Below are 25,367 nucleotides of genomic sequence, written 5' to 3' on the forward strand. Positions count from 1 at the left end.
CCAAGGCCACTGTGCTGTCCCCCCTCCCTCGTTCCCACCCCTGGGCAGCATCTTCCTCCTCTTCCCTCCTCCTGCCCAGGCTGGTCGGCCCCTCCCTCTGCCTCCCACCCTCCCTCCCTGACCTGGCCTTGTCCCGGGCATCTTCCTGCCGTCCTGCAGAAGCCTTCAGGAGCTGTGGCGGCCCTGGCCTGGTGGTGTCACCCAGGAGCACCCCTCCACCCTCGCCCCAGACCAGACTGCCCTCCTGCAGAAAGGACACCAGTGTCCCAGAGCCCCTCATTCTCTGGAGCCCCTGCTGAACTGACTGGACCCACCGTCTGAATGCAGGAGGCAGACACCGGGCCTCCCCGAAGCAGGCGTGGAGGCCACTCCTCCAAGGCCCAGCTCCATTCCTGCCCGCTTCCTGGGTTTGCCTCCTGGGTCTCTCAGCTCCAGCCCAGGCCAGACTCTGGCCCTCAGAGGGCTCCAGGGGTCAAGGCCCTGAGCTGGGGAGATGGGTCCTGCCTCCAGAGAGGCGTTCCTGCAAATGCAATCCCCCCTTGAGATGGAGGAAAGAGGGTCCCGGTGACTCACTGCAGAAAGCCATGATGGTCCGTGAGCCTGCACAGCGAGAGCTCAGCATCTTCCCATGGGTCCCATGGAGACCCTGCTGGGCGTGCCTGAAACAGAGGGGGCCCATGGTGGGGGTCCTCTGAGAGCCAGGGGCATGGGGGAAAGGAGGGAGCAGAACGGCTCCTCTGTCCCCTGCAACCTCAGGGAGCCCAGAATCCGCTGAAAATGGCCCAGCAGGAGAGGCAGGACCTGTCTGCCCCACGGGAGCAGCCTGACAGCCCCACCTGCTTCTCCCAGCGATGATCCCCGCCACCCCCACCGGCTTGCCCCGCTCCTATGGGCAACAATACCCACCTGGGTCTCCTCTGCTGGACTCTGGCTCTGATCCCCGCCTGGGACATAACTGCTCTTGCTGCTGAGGATTCCCTTTGGGCCAGAGCCGCTCCTGCCTGCCGATGAGCCCCGCCTGGGCCTCCGGTGCACCTGCTGCCGATGAGCCCCACCTGGGTCTCATTGGCTACTGATGACTAGGATTCCCGCCTGGGCCTCATCGGCTACTGATGACTGGGATCCCCGATGGACCCTCGCCTGCTACTGATGCCTCCCTCCCCCAGGTCTCACTTGTTCCTGACGACTCTGGGCCTTGTCTGGGCTGGATGGGCCCATCCTTGGCTCTGGGCCCCACCTGGGCCTCCCTTGTGCCTGCGGTGGGTGCTCCTAGTGTCGATGGTCCCTCACTGGGCCTCACCTGAGTGTAATTGGCTATGATGTTGGCCCGTTCCAAGGCCAGCAGGGTCTCTAGGTCTTCTTTCATGGTGCTGCAAACCAAAAACATCCAAATAGGACCCTGCATGAAAATCTCCAGAGAATAAAGGGGTCTGCTCCCTGGGGGCCGATCACCAGTCTGTCTGAGCCAAGAGTGGAGGAAACCCTCTAGCTCTGAGCGGGGACACTTGTTGAGCTGGCGGATCCCACGTGGGCTCCCACTCTGTGGCACTCCCACCCCCAGACTCCCTTCCCAGCCACTGTCCCCGGACACACTTCACGCCGAGATGACAGGGTCTCTGCACCCCGCTACCAGGAGCACACGGGGGGTCCGGAAGCTCCGGGAAACTGCTAACCTGATGCTTGGTGTGGGGTCCCCCAGCCCGGGGCCGGCAGCGCGCGGCTGGCTGGAACGGCCAGCCAGCGAGTGTTCCTGCGGGCTTGCGGGGCTCAGAGGTGTCTGTGAGATCCCCCAAACACAGGTGACAATAGGCAAAAAGCAGTGAGCTGGACATTATCCTCATGAACAACTTTGCCAGCAAGAGTGAGAACAAACTCCCTCCCTGGATGGCAGGATGGCGAATGGCTGAGGAGGGGTGTAGGGGAGAGCAGGAGGGGCTTCGTAGTCCCTGTTGGGGAGGGGCCTGGGGCTCCTGGCCCAGGAGGCCAGGACCCGGGCAGCAGGGGGGGCAGCCCTCCCCCCACGGAGCTGTGGAAGGGCTGCACGTGCCGGCTCACGGTCAGCGCCCGGGGGTCCGGTGTCCTCAGCCACTGCCCGGGAGGCCATGCCGCCCCTCCGGAGCCCGAGCCCCCACAGAGGCCCGAAGGGAGCGGGGAGCAGCGCACACTCACCTGTGACCTGTCGCTGTGGGAGCCGTACCTCCTGCCTACACGGGGGTCGTGGGGCGAGCGGGTCCGTGTGAGTGAGTATGAGCCAGAGCCAGAGAGCGCGAGCACATCCAACTGCCTGTGGACATAGAGCCGAGGGCGTGCCAGGCAGTGGCGGAACCCCGGGGTGCCACCGTTCCGTCCAGTGGGGTCCCACGTCGTCAGTGCACGTCGGCGGGGTCCGTCAGCACCGAGCCCTTCCCCTTGAAGGTCACGCTCCTGGGGAGGGTCCTGGCACCCCGCACGGTGGGAAGGGGAGGCTTGGCTCCCTCCCACCCTCCTTAGCTCCCATGCTCAGGTCCTCCCGGCACCCCGCCCTTCTAGGCAGACTGTGCGTCACAGATGTCCTCCCACCCCAAGGGTTCACAGCATGCGTTGTCCACGTCAGAACATTTGAGGGGCTCCTGGGTGGCTGAGTCAGTTCAATGTCCGAGTCTTGATTTCAGCTCAGGTCAGATCTCGGGTTCGTGGGAACAAGCCCTGTGACGGGCTTGGGCTTGGTGAGGAGTCTGCTTCAGATTCTCCCTCTGCCCCTCCCCCCTGCTCACACCTGCGAGTGTGCACACTCTCTCTCATAAATAAATCAATCTTTTAAGAAATTAACATTTAAGAACATTTGACAAATCTATCATCTCAGCAGAGGTGCCTTCATATTTGTAATGGCTGTATAAATGCCTTTCACGGATCCACCGTGATTTCTGTCAGAAACCTCTATTTAATATTTATTGTAGTCGACACACAATGTTGCATTAGTTTCAGGACTACAACTTAGTGGTTCAGCAATTTGTACATTACTCAGTGCTCCCCACGAGAAGTGTACTCACCATCTGTCCCCATTAAAAGTTATTACAATAGTATTGACTCCATTCACTATGCTGTACTTTTTAAGTTTCTTTTTTTTTAAAGATTTTATTTATTTGAGAGAGAGAGACATAGTGAGAGAGGGAACACAAGCAGGGGGAGTGGGAGAGGGAGAAGCAGGCTTCCCGCAGAGCAGGGAGCCCGATGTGGGGCTCGATCCCAGGACCCTGGGACCATGACCTGAGCCGAAGGTGGACGCTTAACCGACTGAGCACTCAGGTGCCCATGTACTTTTTAAATTTCTGTGACTTTATTTTATAACTGGAAGTTTATAGTTCTTAATATTCTTCATCTATTTTGCCCATCTCCCACCCACTTCCTCTCTGGCAAATCAACCAGTGTGATCCATCACATTAACAAAGGACAAAAACCATATGATCATCTCAATAGTTACAGAAAAAGCATTTGACAAAATACAACATAAAAAGCATAGTGGGTTTTGAGGAAATGTACATCAACAGAATAAAGCCCATGTATGAAAGCCCACAGTTGATCTCATACTCAGTGATGAAGGCCTGAAACCGTTTCCCCTAAGACCACGAACAAAACAAGGAAGTCCCCTCTCAGTCCTGGAAGTCCGAGCTGCAGTAATCAGACAAGAAAAAGAAAAGACATCCACAGCAAAGGAAACAGTTGACAAAACCAAAAGACAACCAACACAATGGGAGAAGATATTTGCAAATGCCTTATCAGATAAAGGGCTAGTATCAAACATCTATAAAAATCGTATCAAACTCGGGGTGCCTGGGTGGCTCAGTCGTTAAGCGTCTGCCTTCGGCTCGGGTCATGATCCCGGGGTCCTGAGATCGAGCCCTGCATCGGGCTCCCTGCCTTCTCCCTCTCCCACTCCCCCTGCTTGCGTTCCCTCTCGCTGTGTCTCTCTCTGTCAAATAAATAAAATCTTAAAAAAAAAAAAAAATCAAACTTAACACCCAAACAACAAATACTCCAGTCAAGAAATGAGCAGAAGACATGAACAGACATTTCTCCAAAGAAGACATCCAAATGGCCAACAGACACAGGAAAAATGCTCAACATCACTCGGCATCAGGGAAATACAAATGAAAACCACAATGAGATACCACCTCACACTGGTCAGAATGGCTAATTAACCACTCAGGAAACAACAGATGTTGGTGAGGATGCGGAGAAAGGGGAACCTCCTACACTGTTGGTGGGAATGCAAGCTGGTGCAGCCACTCTGGAAAACAGTATGGAGGTTCCTCAAAAGGTTAAAAATAGAGCTACCACATGACCCAGGAATTACACTACTGGGTATTTACCCCAAAGATACAAATCTAGTGATCTGAAGGGGCACCTGCACCCCAATGTTTATAGCAGCAATATCCACAATAGCCAAACTATGGAAAGAGCCTAGATGTCCATTAACAGATGAAGGGATAAAGAAGATGCGGTATATATATACAATAGAACATTATGCAGCCATCGAAAAAATGAAATCTTGCCATTTGCAATGACGTGGATGGAACGAGAGGGTATTATGCTAAACGAAATAAGTCAATCAGAGAAAGACAATTATCATATGATCTCACTGATGTGAGGAATCTAAGAAACAAAACAGAGGATCATAGGGGAAGAGAGGGAAAAAATAAAACAAGATGAAATCAGAGAGGGAGACAAACCAAAAGAGATTCTTAATCTCAGGAAACAAACTGAGGGTTGCTGGAGTGGAGGGGGGTGGGAGGCATGGGGTGGCATGGGGTGGCTGGGTGATGGACATTGGGGAGGGTATGTGTTGTGGTGAGCGCTGTGTGTTGTGTAAGACTGATGAATCACATACATTATATGTTAATTAATTGCATTTAAATAAAAAATGTCTCAACAGAGATGCAGATAATGCCATTATCAGATAAGGATTTTAAAATAACTGTAGTTAATGTTCTTAATTAAGTACACTGTCAAAAGACAAGATTAACTAATTCGGTTAGGGGGAGACGTGGAATCAAAAACAAACAAATGGAAATTCCAAAAGTGAAAAATAGAATAACTAAACTTAAGGATTCAGTGGATGTGGTTGACAACAGATTCGATACAGATAAAGAGAGAATTGGTGAACTAGAAGGCTAGTCAAAAGAAATTACCTAGACTGAAACAGAAAGTCAAAAAGATATAAAGTCTAGTAAAGAGTATAAGAGACATGTGGGATAGAGTGGAAAGGTTGAGCATATATTTAATTGGATTCCTAAATGAAGATCAGAAAGAGAAGGGGGCGGGGTGTCTGGGTGGCTCAGTCAGTTAAGCTCCTGCCTTCTGCTCAGGTCATAATCCCAGGGTCCTGGGATCGAGCCCCGCATCGGGCTTTCTGCTCAGCAGGGAGTCTGCTTCTCCCTCTTCTTCTTCCCCTCCCCCTGTTCACACTCTCTTGCTTGCTCACTCTCTCTCAAATAAATAAATAAAATCTTAAAAAAAAAAAAAAAGAAAGAGAAAGGGGCATCCAAAATATCTGAAGAAATAAGAGAGCTGAGAATATCCTCAAACTGATGAAAGATATCAAGCTACATATTCTAGAAGCACTATGAGCATCAAGAAGGATAAATACAAGGAAAAACACATTGAGGCACATATAGTAAAAGTGCTAACGGAAAATAAAGAGGAATTCTTTCAAGCACCCAGGAAGACATGCTGTCTTCAGAGCATGACAATAAGACTGACAGAAAGTATAAAAGCCAGAAGACAATGGAGTTGTCTTCATTTTCAGACTACTGACAGAAATAACTGTCAACCTATAATTCTTTTTTATTTTTCTTTTATTTTTTTAAAAGATTTTATTTTATTTGTTTGACAGAGAGAATGTGAGAGAGGGAACACAAGCAGGGGGAGTGGGAGAGGGAGAAGCAGGCCTCCCGCCGAGCAGGGAGCCCAATGTGGGGCTCGATCCCAGGACCCTGGGATCATGACCTGAGCCAAAGGCAGATGCTTAACGACTGAGCCACCCAGGTGGCTCTTTTAAAAGATTTTATTTATTTATTTGACAGAGAGAGAGATAGCAAGAGCAGGAACACAAGCAGGGGGAGTGGGAGATGCCCAGTGACTGAGCCATCCAGGTGCCCCCCAACCTATAATTCTATACCCACTAAAGAATATCCTTCAAAAATAGAGGAACACAAATAAATTTTCAGAAAAGCAAAAACTGGCAGTATTTATCACCAGTAAACTCATGCCAAATGAAACAGTAGAGGGGTTCCTCAGGCAGAAAAAAAAAAAAAAGTAACCCCAGATGGAAGTAGGAAGATATCAGGATTGAAGAGCAACAAAATTCTAAATGAATACTGACTACATAAATTAATAATAATTTATAAATATTTACTTATTATCATTTATTATTAATTAATGATTATTATTCACAAAGGTCCTTGTACTGTCCAGGTGTGGCTAAAGTATAAACTTATATTAAGCTTTAATACGTCAAAGACACATGTATAATCTCTAGAGTAACTACTAAAATAATACTAAAAGAATGCAAAACTACCAAACCAGAGAAAATAATAAAATAAAAATCCAGAAGATGGCAAAAGGAAAAAAAAAAGAGAAAAACAGAAACAGAATAGGCAGAAAAAAATAAAGAGCCCAAAATATATCAATGATTAAATTAAATGTAAACAGTCTAAATTTTCCAATGAAAAGAGAGATTGTCAGACTAGGGAAAAAAAACCAATGTCAACTACATTCTACTTATAAGAGAACACCTTAAATAAAAGAATCTAGGAATGTTAAGAGTAAGGGAATGGAAAAAAGCGTACCATGTAAGCACTACCCCAAAGGAAGCTGGCATGGCTGTGTTATCAAAAACAGACTTCCCAACCAGCGTCCCGAGAGATGCACGTCAGCCATCCATCACAGCTGCTAACTCAGGGAGGGAACGGGCAAACTCGGGCGTGCTGCCGTGGCCTACTGCTCTGTCCAGGGGAATCCTGCAGGGCTGGACAAATCAAAGGCATAGCTCCTGGCCAGGTTTGCCAATATTGTTGAACAAACTTGGTAAACGCATTGCAAGAGAAGCCAAAAACTCAAGACACAAGGGCTTGGGAGGGAGGGAGAGATTTATTTTGGATGCCGGCAGCCAGGGGAGGTGGCAGGCTCAGGCCTGAACAGCCAACCTCTCTGGCGTCAAGATGGACCCTGAGAGTTTTACAGGAAGAAGTTCAGGGGGTACGTGCAAGAGAGCAGGCAGAGAGCACGTGATCCTGGTTTGGGGGGATTGGTACGTGTTCAGCGTGTGGTCCTGGCTTGGGGAGGGGACATATGGCGGGTGGTCTTCTAGGCATTCTGTTGCTCTTAGGGCTTTTCTGGCCTGGCAGGTGGAATGTTCCAGTCACTGTAGAACAGCTCATCAATGCTTCAAGCAAGTGCAATAAGAAATCAGAAAAATGGGTTTCAGTTAGTTAGAGTATGAGTTAAGTGCTTGCTGACATAAAGAGGAGCATCTCAAAAGATAAAGAGTCCATTTGCTGAGATGGTAAGATGAGGCTCATGACATAGTCTAGAAATAGAAAAGCACAAACCTAACATAACTGAAAGGAGAAACACAACTGTGGCTAGAGAGTCAATATTCCTCTCTTAAAATAGTTGACAAGACAAAAGAATCCACCAAAGATGTAGATTTTATATTTTTATTTATTTGAAGAGAGAGAGGCAGAGGGAGAGGGAGAAGCAGGCTCCCCGCTAAGCAGGGAGCCGGATGCAGGACTCAATCCCGGGACCCTGGGATCATAACCTGAGCCGAAAGAAGACGATTAACCAGCTGAGCCACCCAGGTGCCCCAAAGATGTAGATTTTAACCAAAGATTCACAAACCTGACATGACTGACATTTGTATTACAAAAACCATCATGGAAAGAAATAGAAAAATCTGAATGGTTCTAGAACTACTACGGAAATAGAATCCATGACGTCAAAACTTCTTCAGAGGGCGCCTGGGTGGCCTGTGGAAGTAGAGATAAGAAGAGGGTTGGTTTTTTTTTTTTTTTTTTTTTAAAGATTTTTATTTATTTATTTGAGAGAGAAAGAATGAGACAGAGAGAGCATGAGAGGGAGGAGGGTCAGAGGGAGAAGCAGACTCCCCGCCGAGCGGGGAGCCCGATGCGGGACTCGATCCCGGGACTCCAGGATCATGACCTGAGCCGAAGGCAGTCGCGTAACCAACTGAGCCACCCAGGCGCCCAAGAAGAGGGTTTTTTAAACCCCTCTGCCTTTGCACGTGCTTTCCTCCATACCATGTGAGCTCAAGTATCTCCTGCACAAAGTGGCTCCCCTGGCTTCACCAAGGTAGCTGACCAAGGCCTCTGGTGCCCACTACTGCAAGGCTGTGCGCAGCTGTCCTCACCAGCTCCTGTGGGCAGGCTGGTGTGTCTGACCAGGGGTCCTATAGGAATGTCTAATCTTTGCAATGTTCACATGCAGGAGGGGAAAGAATGTCATCCCTGCGCTGAGACCACCGTGCCAGCACAGGTCACAGGACTCCCAAAGCACACGCTGTTCCCTTGACTGGCTGCTTCCTCACTGTATGACTGAAACCAGCAACTTAAAGCCAAACCCTTCTCACTTGTGCCAAGGACCCTGAGCCTGAAAAGGGTATGCAAAAGTTCCCCTATACCTGCCCCCGTGTGAACTTCCTCCTGCCAAATGACAGAACTTAGCCCATAAATTAGAGGGCACTCTACATTCCAAACCTTAGGACAAAACCCATCTGGTCATCTCTGGTGTAAGTTACAAACTATCACTTACATAACCACTCACACAAACTCAGAGCAGCCACCGATCAAGCTAATCCTCAAACACTTGCTACTCCATCCTAAATGGGTTCTATTTCACCTGAGGGGTTGTTGGGGAAAATCCAGTGTGCTCTCTATATTCACTATGAGCATTTTCTGTATGCGCCTTACATTTCAATAAACAAGATTATTTTTTAAAGGAATATATTTACAGAAGCAGAATAGGAACAGGGACTCCACCCAAAGATACACCTGGGCAGCATCTCACAAACATATACTGGGGTTTCTCTCCTTGGCCCCCCCGTTCCTGTTTCCTGAGACCCTCTATGTTGGGATGCTGCAACAGGCATTGAGGAAAAGGCAAAACGAATCCAAAGGCTATTTCAGAAAACATGTAGTTTGGTGGGGACTGAAGCCTATGGGGCAGGTGGGAAGGGGCTGGATCGAGAAGACAGAATGAACACTGGAAATGAGCAAGAGTGGTCCCCTCTGGGAGGGGACAATGTGAAACTGGGTGGGGGGAGTACTTCTATATACCAAAAATCCCAAATCCCACATCAGCTGAACTAAGTTTAAAAATAAAGATAAAGATGGGGCGCCTGGGTGGCTCAGTCGTTAAGCGTCTGCCTTCGGCTCAGGTCATGATCCCAGGGTCCTGGGATCAAGCCCCACATCCGGCTCCCTGCTCAGCGGGGAGCCTGCTTCTCCCTCTGTCTGCAGCTCCCCCTGCTTATGCTCTCTGTCTCCTTCTCTCTCTGACAAATAATTAAATAAAATCTTAAAAAAAAAATGACATAACTGGGAGAATCAGGCGAGCTCCAAAATAAAGACATAAGTTCCTGTGAATCCCACGCAGCCTGCCTTGTGGCCCACGTACTGTCTGGGAGAGGGTTCAGCCACATGTATGGTGGTAACCTTCATGCTCGGCTTCATAGGGTGTCTCAAAGTCGACAAGCACCTTCCCTCATGTTCCTCACGGATTCTCACAGCAGACAAGTCCTCACATCCCTATGGGATGTCACAAAGGGGACCAAACAGCCTCAGGGCGAAGCGTTTGTTTTAAATAGTTCTCTTTATCAAGAATTTCGGGAAACAAATCTAATAGGTTATGGCACAGAAAAGAATAAAATGAAAGTAGACCACTTTAGCAGCTTTCCAAAAAATGTAACTCTTTTGGTAGGCAAGGAAGCCAGTCCCAGAGTCAGCCCAGTGGAGCCCTTCTGGTGTCCTGTGATGAATTCTAAACCTCACACTCAGATTCCAACTCAAAGTGCCTTGTTTTTGCAGCATACACTTGCATAAACAATATTTGGAGCTCAGGTGAGCATTTACCTGCATTGTGTCAGAGAATCCTGAGTGCCCAGGGGGAGGGATTGGGTGGTGCTAGTGTCCAGATGAAAATGACCAAGCTGGTCATCACAGGGAAAGGTCACCCCAGGTCAGCTGGTTCCAGGCCCTGTGCTCAACCATCTCCTTTAAAGACCACCAGAAGAGCAGTTTAATACAATCTAACGATCAGCTCTGGCATGTAGTTCCCTTACTTGCAAAGCCCACAACTTACTTGTTGATAAGCACCCAAAATATAAGTCATAATGTTTATGTACCAAAGTTCATAATGTTTATTTGTGTAAGAACATTTCCAATCGGTGCTCAGACATTTACTCACTTTAGGCACAATTCCAACAGCCTTTGATAGTATTTCCCATTAAACACAAAGAAATGAGGGGTGCCTGGGTGGCTCAGTCGGTTAGGCGGCTGCCTTCAGCTCAGGTCATGATCCCAGAGTCCTGGGATCGAGCCCTGCGTCGGGCTCCCTGCTCAGTGGAGAGCCTGCTTCTCTGGTTACTTGTGTTCTCTCTCTCTCTGTCAAATAAATAAATAAAATCTTAAAAAAAAAATAAACACAAAGAAATGAACTAAAACAGGGACAGCAAGACTGGGCACATCAGGCAGCAGGCACACTTTAAGATGCCACAAGAGCATCACTGTATTTCAGCAGAAACAGTTGATGGTGGTTTCTTCTCCCTCCTCTGAACAACCAGCTGTGTGATACCCGGAGGGTACCCGTGACCTCTGCGTTGCCCCACCTGTGGCTCCAGGCTGCAAGCTCGGCCTGGCTTGCCCCTTCTTCCTCCCAGGCACCTGCAGTGGTGCTGGCCCACAGAAGGTCTCCCAAAGTGTGTGCAAATTAATTTTAGAAAAGTTAATCACAGTCAATGATTCACGGCAAGTGAACAGTATAATTAAACAGTTTCTATTAAAGTTGTTAAAATAAAACTTCAGCACTTTAAGAAGTAAGTTCTCAGGAAAAGCCATTTCTTTTCTTTTCTTTTTTTAAGATTTTATTTATTTATTTGAGACAGAGGGCGCACGAGAGGGGGGAGGGTCAGAGGGAGAAGCAGACCCCCCGCCGAGCAGGGAGCCCGATGCGGGACTCGATCCCGGGACTCCGGGGTCATGACCTGAGCCGAAGGCAGTCGCCCTACCGACTGAGCCACCCAGGCGCCCGGAAAAGCCATTTCTTTCTGAAGCACCCCCCCACCCCTTTTGCTGCAGCAGGAACTGGCGCTCCTGGAGGACAGGTACCTTGCTCCTTACTGCTCCTCCCGGACCCTTCTTCCCCTCCTCAGGACCCAGCTTTCCATTTCCCATCCTCGCTGAGCACCACTCGTTCCCTCGGGGGACACGGGCCACGCCCCTCAGCTCCTGGTCCCTCCTCCCAGGCCCGGCCTCCCCCTCCCAGGCTTCCCCCCACCAGGATTTCTGCCTGCTCGGCTCAGTGTGGAATCCTCAGCACCTACAACACAGCGGGCACAGAGGCGTTACACAAGAAATATTTATTGAGTGAATGCATTTAGTGAGACAGAATTACTAAGTTTCTGACAATGATAGATAAAGGAACCATTGTCCATTGATTACGAACGTTGCCTTAATGAATAGCGCTTTCATCTTTGTGTCTATCTACCTATGCCTCCTGCCAGCTCTACCAAGTAGTCGGTGCTCCGCAGAGTCCCGCTGTGCAGCATGTCCAGCCCCAGACTTTGCCCCAAGTCGCCGAACCGAGCCCCCAGCCCCGTCACGTTAATGCTACCGCCTGGGCCGGACGTCCCAGGCACACCTGCCAGGCGGGACACCGGGAGGGCCGCGCCGGGACCACCGCTGCGCCCCGAGAGCGTGCGCCCGCCCCATGCGAGGCCCCGCCCCGACGCAAGGCCCCGCCCACAACACTCAGGCCCCGCCCCGCAGAGCCTGCGTCCGCCCACGAGAGGCCCCGCCCCCGACGCCCAGGCCCCGCCCCACCGCCCGTCCCGACGCGGCAGCAAGACCGCGCCCCGCCAGGCCCCGCCTCTGTCGGGCGTGGACCCTCCCTCTCCCAATCCGTGGTCTGGAGGTCAGTGACTCCTGCGGTCCGTGCCTGGGGTCCGCTCTTACCGGCGCCCGCCTGTGGACGCGCGCCGGGCGCTCCTGCGGCCATGCTGCCCGGGATAAACGCGCGCTCTTGAAGCGACACTGGAGAGCGGGATGCAGGCGCAGGGGTAGCGGGGTACGGCGGGAGGAGGAGTGGGGGGGAAGCCCGTCGGGGCTGGAAGTCGGCGCGTGCCGGTGACGTCAGGGCGTCCAACTGCGCCCTCGCGCGTGCGCACCTGCCGCCGGCCTGCTTCCCGGGGCATGCTGGGAGTCCCTGCGCTGGGGGTACTGGGTGCGCGCCTGCGTGGTCTGCGTCTTGGTGGTTCTCCCCATACGTCCTGGAGGTTCGGTCTGATCCCTTTGTCTTTTGGCGCCCAGCAAGTACACGAGTAAGGGCTGGCTAAGCCGACATTTTACCCCAAGTTGAGTAACCCTCGACCGCTGTTCCCCAAAGAACAGCCCCCCCCCACCCCGGGAGGACAGCCCTGGCAGAGAGGACTTTCCCGGGTCACCGCACAGGATGCTGGGCCTTGGGCATAGCCGTCTCCGCTCCCGGCAGCTCTGCCCGAGTCTGGGCACCCGAGAACCCTGGGGAGAGCTGGATGGACAAATCACGTGGGGACGACAAAAACGTAAATGGGACAGCACCTCGGGGGGAATTGGCTGAAATTTAAAAGGGGAGCCCAGGCACTTTGCATTATTGGGCTGGCATAACTGGCTCGCAGGTATGGGGACACGGGAGTGTGGACAAAGCTGGTGGACTTTGCAGCGTTTCCGGTCGGCAGGTGGGCAGTGTCTTGGAAGGACCTCAGAACCAGGCAAGCCCCCCTCTTGGGTGGTGTACCAGGAAGATAACCATGTGGGAGAATATGCTGTAAAGCCAGAAAATCTGAAAGCAGTCTAAATGTCAATCTATAGAAATTGGTTGCGTAAACTGGCTATGTTCAGACAGTTTCATGATGTGGCCATTAAAAATTAGACTTTGTGGGGCGCCTGGGTGGCTCAGTGGGTTAAGCGTCTGACTCTTGGTTTCAGCTCAGGGTCCTGGGATGGAGTACTGCATCGGGCTCCCTGCTCAGCGGGGAGTCTGCTTGTCCCTCTCCCTCTGCCTGCTGCTCCGCCTGCTTGTGTGCTCGCTCTCTGTCAAATAAATAAAATCTTTTTTATCTTTTTTTTTTAAGGATTTTATTTATTTATTTGAGAGAGAGTGAGAGAGAGAGAAAGAGCACAAGAGGGGGGAGTGGGAGAGGGAGAAGCAGACTCCCTGCTGAGCAGGTAGCCCGATGCGGGACTCGATCCCGGGACTCCAGGATCATGACCTGAGCCGAAGGCAGTCGCTTAACCGACTGAGCCACCCAGGCGCCCAAATAAATAAAATCTTTAAAAACACATAAATGTTTTACAAAGTTAGACTGTTACATATTGATTAGTGTACTTGTATATTCATTATACATTGTATACATAACTATTCTGAGGTGAAACATACAGCAGCTCATAATGCATTAGTTTCCTGCTGCTGTTGTAACACGCTGTCACAGATTTCTTATTTTACAGTTCTCTTGAGATCAGAAGTGGGAAATGGGCATTAGGGAGTTAAAGTATCCATAGGCCTGGTTCCTTCCAGAGTTTCCAGGGGAGAATCTGCTTCTTAGCCTTTTCCAGCTTGTGGAGACTTCCTTCCTCCATCTTCAAAGCCCAGACACTCCAACCTCTGCTTCCATTGTCCCATCTCTGATTTTGACCCTTTTGCCTCCCTTCTGTAAGGACTCTCATGACTACTTTGGGCCTACCCAAGTAATTCAAGACCATCTCCCCATCTCAAAACCTTTAACTTAGTCACATCTGCAAAGACCCCTTTGCCATGTAAGGTAGGGATTCAGACATAATCATCTTTGATCATTATTCTGCCTACCATTCCTAATATTTCTTATTTTTTAAAAAAATGTGTATTGTGCGTACAGAGGAGGAGGAGCACATATACAGATGTCAGAGCTTTGTGTCTGGAAGGTGGGCACGCTAGGGCTTTCCATTTTATTTCTATCTTTTTTTGTTTGTTTGTTTATTTATTTGACAGAGAGCGAGAGGGAACACAGCAGGGGGAGTGGGAGAGGGAGAAGCAGGCTTCCCGCTGAGCAGGGAGCCCAGTGCGGGCCTGGATCCCAGGACCCCAGGATCATGGCCTGAGCCGAAGGCAGACGCTTAAAGACTGAGTCACCTAGGTGCCCCTCGTCTGGTTTTTCTATAAAGAGCACATACTGCTCATGTGGTAAAAATCATGTTTTACAGCAAAGGAAGCCATCAACAAAATGAGAGGGCAACCTATGGAATGGGAGAAGATACTTGCAAATGACACACCTAATAAGGGGTTAATATCTGAAATATATAAGGAACTCCTACAACACAACACCAAAAAAAACAAAAAACCCAAAACAAGTAATCATTAAAAATGCGTAGAGGAGGGGTGCCTGGGTGGTGAGTCGGTTAAGTTGTGGGATCGAGCCCCACATCAGGCTCTGCATTCGTGGAGTCTGCTTGAGATTCTCTGCCCCACCCCCACCCCCGTCCTCGTGTTCACTTTCTAAATAAATAAACCTTTTTTTTAAAAAAGATTTATTTGGCAGAGAGACAGAGAGGGAACACAAGCAGGGGGAGTGGGAGAGGGAGAAGCATGCTTCCCGCTGAGCAAGGAGCCTAGTGTGGGGCTCGATCCCAGGACCCTGGGATCACGACCTTAGCCGAAGGCAGACGCTTAACTACTGAGCCACCCAGGCACCCCAATAAGTCTTTTAAAAGTTGAAAAAAAAATGGGCAAAGGACCTGAACAGACATTTCTCCAAAGGCATACAGATGTCCAACAGACACATGAAAAGATGCTAATCATCACTCATAATCAGGGAAATACAAATCAAAACCACAATGAGTCATCACTTCACACCTGTCAGGATGGCTAAAATCAACACGACAACACGTGTTGGTGTGGATGTGGAGCAGAGGGAACCCTTATGCACTGTTGGTGGGGATGAAAATTGGTGCAGCCACGGTGGAAAACTATGGAGCTACAATCCAGCAATTCTGTTTCTGGGTGTTTACCTGAAGAAGACAAATCATGTGAGAGTTGGTTGGAGCTCTCCACCCTCACCCCTCTGCTTCATTCTCAACCACCCTCAGGCTTCAGTAGCTTCTGCCAGAAACCCAGCGCCACCCTCATTTTCCTGCATCAAGGTGGAAGAGAGCTGCTCACTGCCTTCACTTGATGACTTGTCAACCTGACCACTAGACCTGCTCTGAGGGAGCTTACGGAGGGGTGGTTGCCTCTGCCTTGGCCCGTGTCTCTCAATCCACTGGGTTCTTTGGGACCCTTGGCCCCGTGCTGGTGGCCCAGACCCTCTTGTCCATTGGTGCCCAGCAAGCCACCCAAGCAAGGACTGGCCCAGCCAAATATTCTCCCCAAATTGAATAACCCTCAATTTCCCCAAAGAACCTACTACCTCCCAGCCCCCTCGTCCCCCACCCCTACTGTGCTGCCCTCTGGTGGTCACAAAGGTTACGCCAGGTCTGCCGCGAGCACCCGTGTTTGTGAAACTGAACTCCAAGGCACCTTCCTCCCAGCCTGCCACATCCACCGGAGGCCTGCTGGCACTGGGGAGGAGACTCCCTGACTCCGCCCTGACTCATTTTTATCCTGCGTTATCCTCCGCCTTGCACTCTCCACAGTCTAAATGCTATTAATTTACTTTTTGATTTCATGCATTCCCCACGTTGGACTGTGAGCTCTGTGGGGCCTGAGACCTTCGCTCTGCTTTGCTCGCCAATGTAGCCCAAGCGCCGGGCATAGTGTTTGGCAGTCCGTAGGTGTTGGGTAGGCCTTGGTTGAAGTAGCGAATGCGTGTGTGATGAGAACGCATCCAGCATCGCTGCTCTAACAACGAGCGTACAAGTCAGTAGACAACGTCAGCCCGTGCACACGGGACAGGTGACCTAGTCGGCAGAGCGATGCCGAAAGCTCCCAGGCCCCCGTCAGGGCGTCTTGTCCCGCATGTTTACAACACTTAACAAGGGGCCCTCGAAGGTCTCTCCCCGCCAGTGATGGTTGTGCTAGCGGGTTGTGCTAGCCGGTGTTGCCGGGTAAGCCCTGACAGTCGGGCTTTCCCTCTCTTGCAATGCGAGTGCTTGAGTTAAGATTTGCTTGCGGAGCACCTGCTTCCTTCAAAGACACTGCCCAGGGGTGCGGCTAATGTGCCCTGGGGGAGGACTAGGGGCGCGGGGCGCGGGCGGGCCACCCCGGTCCTCTGCGTTGGTGGCGGGCCGCCGCCAGGCCCATCGCCCCGCCTGCGGCCAGCCCCAGCGCGTGGCCCCGCCCCGGGACGTGGGGCGGACCGCACCCCTGGCCCGACGGGAGCGGAGGCTCGGCGGCAGGTGAGTTGCGCAGCGCCAGGGTGCGGGGAAGCGGCACGGCGAGCGGGGGTGGGGGTCCCTGCGCGCGAGGCACTCCGCGCGGGCCTGGGACGCAGGCGCAACCTCCGGTGCGCACGGAGGGCGGTGACGGCCCCGGGCGGTCTCGCGCGGACCCCGGGGCACCCCCGGCCGGCCCCCGCGCCTCGCGCAGGTAACCGCGGCGTCCGCGGCTGCCTGGCTTGGGGCTCAGTGGGCCCGGGACGCGCCCCTGTCTTCCAGTTCGGCCCGGTGGGCCCAGGCCGAGGGCGCCGCCCCCCTGCTCCTGTCCCCTGGGCGCGGCCCTGCGACTGGCCTGTTCTCACACGTGAAAGCATTAAGTGTCCTGTTGGGACCCTAGGGAGCAGCCCAACTGGTGGGGGTCCTGACTCGGGGAGAAGCAGTGAGACACGGCGTCTTTGGGGGGCGTTATCAGTTTTCATGGGGTTCTCGAAGGGATCCGTGACCCATAGAGGTTAAGAAGTGTCCCCCAAGTCCCAAGGACCAACCAAGAGGTTCCCCCAGGGTCTGGTCAAGCCGTGGGGTGGGGGAGGGGTGCGCTCAGTTGCTCCGTTCGGGTTTCCCGTTCTCGTTTTTTTTTTAATTTTATTTTATTATTTATTATTTGAGAGAGAGAGAGAGAGAGAAACAGCATGAGAGGGGATAGGGTCAGAGGGAGAAGCAGGCTCCCCGCTGAGCCGGGAGCCCGATGCGGGACTCGATCCTAGGACCCTGGGATCATGACCTGAGCAGAAGGCAGTCGCTTAACCAACTGAGCCACCCAGGCGCCCTCCCGTTCTCGTTCTCGTTCTCGTTCTCGTTCTCGTTCTCGTTCTCAACCTCAGATCACCTCGGGAGAGCCCAGCCCCCAGATGTCAGACTGGATTGGGAGAGAGGGTCCCTCTGACCTCGCCCCTCCCAGTCCCCTTCTCCAGTGATGATGACTAAGGATTCTTTTTTTTTTTTTGATGACTAAGGATTCTTGAGGAGGGGATTTACTGACCACACCCTTGGCGCTGCTGGGGCGGGTCTGGTTTTTGCTCACGTGGCCGGGGCAGTGGGCTGGGCGGACTCTGGGTTCCTCCTTTTGTTGGTTGTGTGACAGGGCCAGTTACCGAGACCTCCTCCCCTCAGTGTTTTCGGCTGGCTCATCAGTTAGGATGTGCACACGTGAATCTTGCCTGCTGGCTGGCACTCAGAGCCTTTACTGGCAGTCCCGGACTGGCTGTAGGCTCTGAACTGGCCTGGGCCCAGGCGGGGAGTCCTCACTTCTTCAGCAAGGCCAGGCCCTGCTAGGCACGGCCAGGAACAGGAACACAAACGAGGCAGTATTTCTAGGAAACTGGGGTTTCACAGAACCAGGAGCCTCACATGGGGTTGAGTCATCCTGTTTGTCCTGACCTTTCTAAAGGGCAGCTGAATGGCATTACTTCCAGGTGTGAATCCTTCTTGGGCTTTCTGATTGCGCTTGAATGAAACCCGCTCCCTTCCCTGTCTCCATCCCAGCAGGATGCTCTCTTCTGCTGGCCCCCACCTTCAGGGCCTCAGGAATATCCCAGTGCAGTCAGCGCCCACCCAAAACTCTGGTATCAGTAGACAGTTAATCATTTCTTCAAGCTCTGTGCTGTTCCTGGTGAGGTGTTTCAGGGCCTGTGACTTCCCATGCAAGACTCATTTGCCAAAGTCCTGCCTGATTTCTGTGTGGGCCTGGGCTGACCCACGGTGGGGCAGAGGATGTGTCCTGGCCTGTTTGGAGTTCCCAGCCCCCAGAAAGGGATTGTGGACATAGGCACCCTGAGTGGCCACCCATGAGTGCACCCCCAGAGTGCAGGCAGTGGGCCTGGGGTCCCCACTTTACCTCCTCAGCCCTTTCCAGGGCACCTGTTGCTGGTGCCCCTTGAAGAACTGTTAGCTCACCACAGGCCCCTGTCCTCCCCGCCAGCTGCCTCAGGGTGGTGAGGCCTCGGGTTCTCACAAGCCGCTCAGGTCCATGCTCCTCAGATGCCAGGTGGGGGGCTCTCTGGCCAGGTGGGGCTGTGGCACTCCTCAGGTTGCTGGTCCTTGTGCTCCACTTGCTTGGGTCTCTACACTGTGGTGTCACCCAGGCAAGTGAGAGGAAGGGGCTTCAGATGGCCAGCACTGGTCCTGGCTCTCCTGGGTAGGAGGGGCCCATAAAGGCTAAGTGCAGGAGACCAAGAGGTGGGGCTGCCTCCATTCCCACAGCTGTGTCCCCAAGCTCTGTGGTCTGTGGTGCCCTTTGTCAGGGGAGCCCAGTGGGTGCAGCCTCCCCTTGCTTGCCCCCATTTTTGCTCCTGGAGGCTGAGGTGGAGAAGGGCACTGGCCAGGGAGAGGCTGTGGCTTCTGAAACATCAACCCCCCAACCCCCACCCTTGGGGGTCCTATTAGGACTTTTTTCCGTCTTCTGGCTCTCTGGCCTATCAAAGGTTGAGAGAGTTTGGCTAAGATGTTCTCCCCGCTCTGCCTTCTACCTAGAAAACACTTCGCCTCGAACCATGAATCTCGACATCCAGTGTCAGCAGCTGAGTGATGCCCGGTGGACGGAGCTCCTGCCTCTGATCCAGCAGTACGAGGTGGTCAGGTAGAAAACAGCCCTGTTGGTGTGTGTGTGTGCGGGGGTTAGCAGGCAGGCTCTCCACCTCACTGCCGTGGCTCTGCAGCCTTCGGCCACCACCCACGAGTGGGCTGGGTGTGCTCCCAGAGCACTGGGATTCTGGACTCACAGTGTAAATTTTATATGATTTTCACATGGCATGAGATGTTACTGTACTTTCTTCCCACTATTTGAAAATGTAAACCTTTCCTGGCTCAGGCTGCGGGGGCAGGAGGTGGCCTGGAGGCTCTGAGGGCAGGTGGGCAGAGCAGCCTGTCTCTTTCCTGTGGGAGTGGGAGGCGCTCGCTGCCCATCCACTGCCCCTGCTGGGAGTCAAGACTGGGTTTTGTTGTTGAGCTTCTCAAACCCACAGGTTCCCCAGGGTGTATAAGCAGGAGATGAGTGCCTGCTTACTTTTTCTCTTTTTTACTTACCTGAAATAGTTGTAGGTTTATAAAGAGTTAGACAGGAAAACGAAGAGCCCCCCCCCCCCGCCCCCATGGCTGCCTGGACTCGGACATCACCAGTTCTTCCCCTTGTGTCCTTTCCCTGTGCCTGGCTCTGTGCAGGATCCCGCTTGAGGCATTTAACTTCACATCTCCTTGGCCCCTTCCCTGTGATGGTCCCTCTGTCCCTCCTTGTCCTTGGTCATCTGACTCTTGAGTCTGCTCAGGCTCTGGAGATGTCATGGCTGAGACACAGGTTTTTCGTGGGAATACACAAATGCTGTGGTGTCTGCCTGGCATATTGTATCCTGTCGATTGCTATGGCACCATGGGGTCACCCCTAACGGTCACCATGACCACCTGTTCTCCACTCTAAAGTCACTGTTTTCTCTTGGTAATTGATAAATATTTTGGGTGAGGTGCCTTAAGACTGCTCAAACCTTTGCCTACTGATTTTGTCATTCATCGGTGGATCTTGCCAGAACAGTTGTTATTGGGCCTTTGCCTAACTGGGATTTTTAATTTCTTCATTCCTTCCACATTTATCTATTATCATTCTCTTGTGAGCAAGAGGTGGCTTTTCTCCCACCTGTATTTGTTGGTTGTTTCCCTAATTGTGGCAGCCTTGATCCTGGGTTACAATCAGCATTGTGCATGCCCATCTTGGTGAGCCCCTCCGGTTGTGTCCCTCTGAGGTGCTGTGTCCTTTTCCCAGCACTTCCTTGGTTTGGTTTTTCTCTAGAGATAGACAGGAGCTTTCATGTGCTGACTGTGTGCCCCACAGGAAGGCGCAGAGAGCACGGGGCCCCAGACGTGCATCTGTAGATGTGCCAGGGCCTGCAACAAAAGCATCGTGAGATGATCCATACACTTCTCTGTTTCTTTTTTTATTTATTTTTTTAAGTAATCTCTATGTCCAGTGTGGGGCTTGAACTCACCACTCTGAGATCAAGAGTTGCATGCTCCTCTGACTGAGCCAGCCAGGAGCCCCCCTGTTTCATTTTTTAAATGTCTTGGTTGTGACCTCCCCCCCCACGTTGAGTTCCACTAATGGGCCAGGACCTGCTGTGTGAAATGACCACGTGTCCCCTCCACAGGCTGGATGACTGTGGCCTCACGGAGGTGCGGTGCAAGGATATCAGCTCTGCCCTCCAAGCCAACCCCTCCCTGACCGAGCTGAGCCTTCGCACCAACGAGCTGGGTGATGCCGGTGTGCACCTGGTGCTCCAGGGCCTGCAGAGCCCCACCTGCAAGATCCAGAAGCTCAGGTGAGCCTGGGTGATCCACGTGGTCCCAGGTGCTTGCCCGGCCCTAGGCTCAGGTCTGAACCTACTTGGACAGTGCGGGGAACTGGGGCTTGCAGGCAGCTGTGGGTGGGCCGGAGGCAGCAGCAGGTGTCTGGGCTTCAGCCAAAGGTCCTGGAGCGTGGGGTCCCTTCCTGCCTCGTCCTAGGCCCCTGTTCCCCTGTGGGGGGTGTGCTCCTGCCAGCCCTGCCTGTCATTCCTGGGCTCATGGCCCAGCTTCCTCTGGGCCTTGTGGTGCATCTGAGCAGCCCCTCCTGCTCTCTGTCCTTGGCCTGGAGACCCCAGAGCCCTGTCCGGAGGAGGAGGAGCAAGCCCTCTTTTACAAGGCCGAGCTTGGTGGGCTCCCCTGGGATTCAGGGGTAGTGGGGGCTCCTGAGGACAGAGGGCAGTTTGCATGGGGGCCACAGCTGACAGGGACCCTGCTGATGGCCAGCGTGGGTGTGCTCCAGCCTCCAGAACTGCTGCCTAACCAAGGCTGGCTGTGGGGTCCTACCTGATGTGCTGCGCTCCCTGCCCACCCTGCGGGAGTTGCAGCTCAGTGACAACCCGCTGGAGGATGCGGGCCTGCAGCTGCTGTGCAGAGGACTCCTGGACCCCCTGTGCAACCTTGAGAAGCTTCAGTGAGTGTGTGATCTGCCACCCAGGCCACCCCTAGCCCTGCACCCCCATCCCTCTGGTTTTGGGGGAGCCCCTGCCCCAGCACGTTAGCTGCGGGGAGCTTTCAGGAAGGGGCTCTCACAGACCTGCAGATCCTCGTCCTGTGTGATGCTGGGGCTGTGGCCCCGAGCTGAGAGCTGGCCTGTAACCCCTCATCAAGAGCCGATGGGCTCAGCGATGCAGGAGGGGAGTCTGGCCTCTTTCTCCCAGGTCTGGTGCATCCCAGGTGTGGGGTGGGGCTCGGGGTCAGTGGCTGGCTTCCAGGAGGCTTGGAGCACCCACGCTCCCAGGAGATGGCCCTTCGCTACTGCTGTGCTGTCCCTGCCCAGCAGCCCTCCAGTCTCACAGGCCCTGCAGCCCGGGGCAGGAGAGGAGACCGGACGGAGGTCCTGACACCTGCCCACCCCCAGGCTAGAGTACTGCAACCTGACGGCCGCCAGCTGTGAGGCCCTGGCCTCGGCGCTCAGGGCCAAGCGGCACTTCAGGGAGCTCGTGCTGAGCAACAACGAGGTCGGTGAGGCTGGTGTGCGGGTGCTGTGTCGGGGCCTGGTGGACTCTGCCTGCCAGCTGGAGGCGCTCAAGTAAGCGCTGGGCCTGCCTGGGGAGGGTCCGTGGTCGGGGTGGGGGGCGCGCAGGGGCTCCCCAGCCCAGCCGGCCCTCCTGTGCCTCCAGGCTGGAGAACTGCGGCCTCACGTCGGCCAGCTGTGAGGACCTGTGTGGTGTCGTGGCCTCCAAGCCCTCGTTGCAGGAGCTGGACCTGGGTGACAACAAGCTGGGCGACCAGGGCATCGCCACGCTGTGCCCCAGCCTGCTGCACCCCAGCTGCCAGATCAGGGTCCTGTGGTGAGTTAGCACCCGCCCTGCTCCTGCAGAGGGCCCCGGCCTCAGCGGGCAGCTGGGGGGTGTCTGAGAAGGTCGGCCGTGTCGCCTCGGGGGGCCCTGTGGTGACGTGTCCCCGGCCCTGCAGGCTCTGGGACTGTGACATCACCACCGCGGGCTGCAGAGACCTGTGCCGCGTCCTCGGGGCCAAGGAGAGCCTGAAGGAGATGAGCCTGGCGGGCAATGCGCTGGGGGATGAGGGTGCCCGGCTGCTCTGTGACAGCCTGCGGGAGCCTGGCTGCCGGCTGCAGTCCCTGTGGTGAGTGTGGTCCAGGCGGTGGCCAGCGGGAGGCTGGGCCTGTACCGAGCCGGGGCCCGAGGGCAGCCCGTGGACGCGGGTGCTGCTGGGGCCCCGAGGCCCGGGGCCAGGGCAGCTTCGGTGCCTGAGGGCAAGTCGGGGGTGCGGGGCCTTCGAGATGCAGGTGCCTCTGCAAAGGGGTGGGGGAGGTGCTGGGTGTCTTTGGGGGGCAGGGGTTGGGGGGTTCATGCTCAGGTCCACAGGGGCCTCCGAGAGCACCCAGAGGTGTGGGCCCCAGTCAGGCCCCGGTCCTGTCTGTCTCGCCCAGGGTGAAGTCCTGCAGCTTCACGGCTGCGAGCTGCCAGCACTTCAGCACGATGCTGACCCAAAACAAGCACCTCGTGGAGCTTCGGCTGAGTAACAACAAGCTGGGGGACTCTGGCCTCCAGGAGCTCTGCCAGGGCCTGAGTCAGCCTGGCACCACGCTGCAGGTGCTCTGGTGAGCGTGCCCGAGGGACGGCACGTGTGTGCGGGGCGGCACCATGCTGGCCAGGCGCTCAGTCTGACGGGTCCGTGCGGGGGCACCTCCCAGAACCCCCCGCCCCCTGCCATCTCTAGTACTTCCCAGAACTCACCCGCTGGTCTCTGCTGCACGCTGCTCTGCTGGGTCCAGCAGGCCCGTGTTCTTCGCCTCGTGTGGGTCCTGGTTCCTTTACTGGGCTGGACGCTTGGTTGCACTAAAGTGGTGTGCCTTTGAGGGATTTTCTAATCTCGTTTTTACTTGTGGAGCACTCAGGAACCCACTGCTGGGTCTCAGGGCCCGGCGGCCTGACGCACCATTCTCTTTCCTCCTGAGTTTCTGTTCTTACGGCTTGCAGCCCGCCGCCTCAGCCGTTCGTTTCTAATGTCACGTTTTGTTTTTGTTTTCTGCGTCTTTTTGTCTCTGCTTCTCACTGCTGTTTCTGGGGATGCCTGGCCATGCTGGATGGGGCGTGGGTGCAGGTGGAGGATCAGGGCACAGGCAGCGGCACTGAGCCTGCCCTTCTCCGTTGTCCTCACTCTGGAGGCCCCGACCCTCTGTGCACCCCACACCCTCTGTGCACCCCATACCTGTGTCCCTGCGCCTTTGGCCTCTGGTTGCCTCCTTGGCAGCTCCCACCCACCCAGCCAGCTCCCAGCACACAGTGGTGAGGAAGCGAGGGCTTGGATGAGGCTCTCTGGTGCCCCCCCCAGCCCCCGTCTGCCCAGGGAGGTTGTGGCCCTAAGTCCAGGTGTGCCAGCCTTAGCCCAGTCCAACTACTGTGCCTGTGGAGGGGAGCTGTGCGCACCTGTTGTGTTTGGTGTTGACGTCTGCTGGGGCCACAGTGGGAACCCCACGAGCTCCCGAGCTTGAGGTCTGGGAACAGCCATGACCCTGGGGCTCTGCACACTGTAGACCTCGTGTTGCGCAGACATCCCTGTCACCCCGCATTCTGTGGCATGGGCCTGGTGTGGACCCTTTTGTCCTGACCTGTGCCCTGCTCTCCACCCAGCCTGGGGGACTGCGATGTGGCCAACGGTGGCTGCGCCAGCCTGGCCTCACTCCTGCTGGCCAATCGCAGCCTGCGGGAGCTGGACCTCAGCAACAACTGCATGGACGACCAGGGCATCCTGCAGCTGATGGCGAGCGTGGAGCAGCCAGGCTGCACGCTGGAGCAGCTGGTGTGAGTGCCGCATGCGGGCAGGGGGCGGAGCAGCTGGTGTGAGTGATGCAGGGAGGGGGCGGAGCAGCTGGTGTGAGTGCTGCGGGCGGGGGGGGGGAGGAAGCAGCTGGTGTGAGTGGCGGAGAGGGGGGAACCAGGTGGTGAGAGTGGCGCATACGGGCGGGGGGTGGAAGCAGCTGGTGTGAGTGATGGGGCGGGGGGGGGGGGGGGGGGGGGGGCCAGCGGGGGTGGGGGCTGCGTGCGGGGGCGGTGGCGGCCCTGACCTCGCATCCCGCCCCCTCCCCGGCCGCCTGCACAGTCTCTACGACATATACTGGAGCGAAGAGACGGAGAACAGCCTGCAGGCTCTGGAGGGGCGCAAGCCCAGCCTGAGGATCATCTCCTGAAACCCGGCCCCTCCCTGGGGCTCTCCCGCTGGTGTCCTAGCTTTGAACGAAGAGAAACGCTGTAATAACTCACTTCTGCAATAAAGTTTTAGATACTTTATTAAAGCACTTGTTTTGGCAAGAGGAGTGCTTGTCCTTTCGTGGGGTCCCCACCAGGCCCGGCATCCCAGGTGTGTTTTCAGGAGGGCTCTCCGGCTATGTGCATGCACCCACGTCCAGGACAGCCGCCTCCCTCACCCCCTGCCAGATGCAGCACCCGGGGCTGTCCGTCTGCACACCGCCAGCCACCCGGGGGGACAGATGCCAGCACTGGCCCTGACCCACCCCCTCCCCCCGCCCCTCTGGGCAGCCCCTGCGTTGGGCGCAGGATGGAGCAGAGGCTGGGAGCCAGTGAGGAGGACACACTGCTGCAGACCTTCATCGCTGCTTTACTTGTTCTGGTTGCTCATGAAGACGACCCTCAACCCTTCCTCCCCACCTCAGGCACAGGGTCCTCGAGGGACCAG

The 25,367-nt window shown here is 54.6% G+C and overlaps 2 protein-coding genes across 4 annotated transcripts; one reads left to right on the top strand and one right to left on the bottom strand.

Annotated features, from left to right (window-relative positions):
- Positions 1 to 313: 313 nt before the first annotated feature.
- Positions 314 to 12,592, bottom strand: LOC118016226. Of its 2 annotated transcripts, XM_035013659.1 has the most exons (6): positions 12,231 to 12,592; positions 2,170 to 2,284; positions 1,674 to 1,777; positions 1,301 to 1,370; positions 907 to 1,038; positions 314 to 659 (listed from the first exon to the last, which is right to left on the bottom strand). In XM_035013659.1, exons 1-6 carry the CDS (start codon positions 12,467 to 12,469, stop codon positions 570 to 572), a joined length of 750 nt encoding a protein of 249 aa, XP_034869550.1. In that variant the 5' UTR covers positions 12,470 to 12,592; the 3' UTR covers positions 314 to 569. The 2 variants fall into 2 exon arrangements, with proteins under 2 accessions (XP_034869550.1, XP_034869549.1); XM_035013658.1 differs by lacking the exon at positions 314 to 659 and having other exon boundaries at positions 987 to 2,284.
- On the top strand, positions 12,083 to 24,982 carry RNH1 (ribonuclease/angiogenin inhibitor 1). Of its 2 annotated transcripts, none has more exons than XM_035013656.1 (10): positions 12,083 to 12,189; positions 19,131 to 19,236; positions 20,792 to 20,962; positions 21,448 to 21,618; positions 22,066 to 22,236; positions 22,328 to 22,498; positions 22,623 to 22,793; positions 23,101 to 23,271; positions 24,305 to 24,475; positions 24,774 to 24,982. In XM_035013656.1, the coding sequence occupies exons 2-10, from the start codon at positions 19,151 to 19,153 to the stop codon at positions 24,859 to 24,861; spliced, it is 1,371 nt and encodes a 456-aa protein (XP_034869547.1). In that variant the 5' UTR covers positions 12,083 to 12,189; positions 19,131 to 19,150; the 3' UTR covers positions 24,862 to 24,982. The 2 variants fall into 2 exon arrangements, with proteins under 2 accessions (XP_034869547.1, XP_034869548.1); XM_035013657.1 differs by lacking the exon at positions 12,083 to 12,189 and adding an exon at positions 16,539 to 16,622.
- Positions 24,983 to 25,367: the final 385 nt, after the last annotated feature.

This window comes from Mirounga leonina, unplaced genomic scaffold (genome assembly GCF_011800145.1).
Source record: "Mirounga leonina isolate KUSES-001 unplaced genomic scaffold, KU_Mleo_1.0 Mir_166, whole genome shotgun sequence".
Lineage (NCBI taxonomy): Eukaryota > Metazoa > Chordata > Mammalia > Carnivora > Phocidae > Mirounga > Mirounga leonina.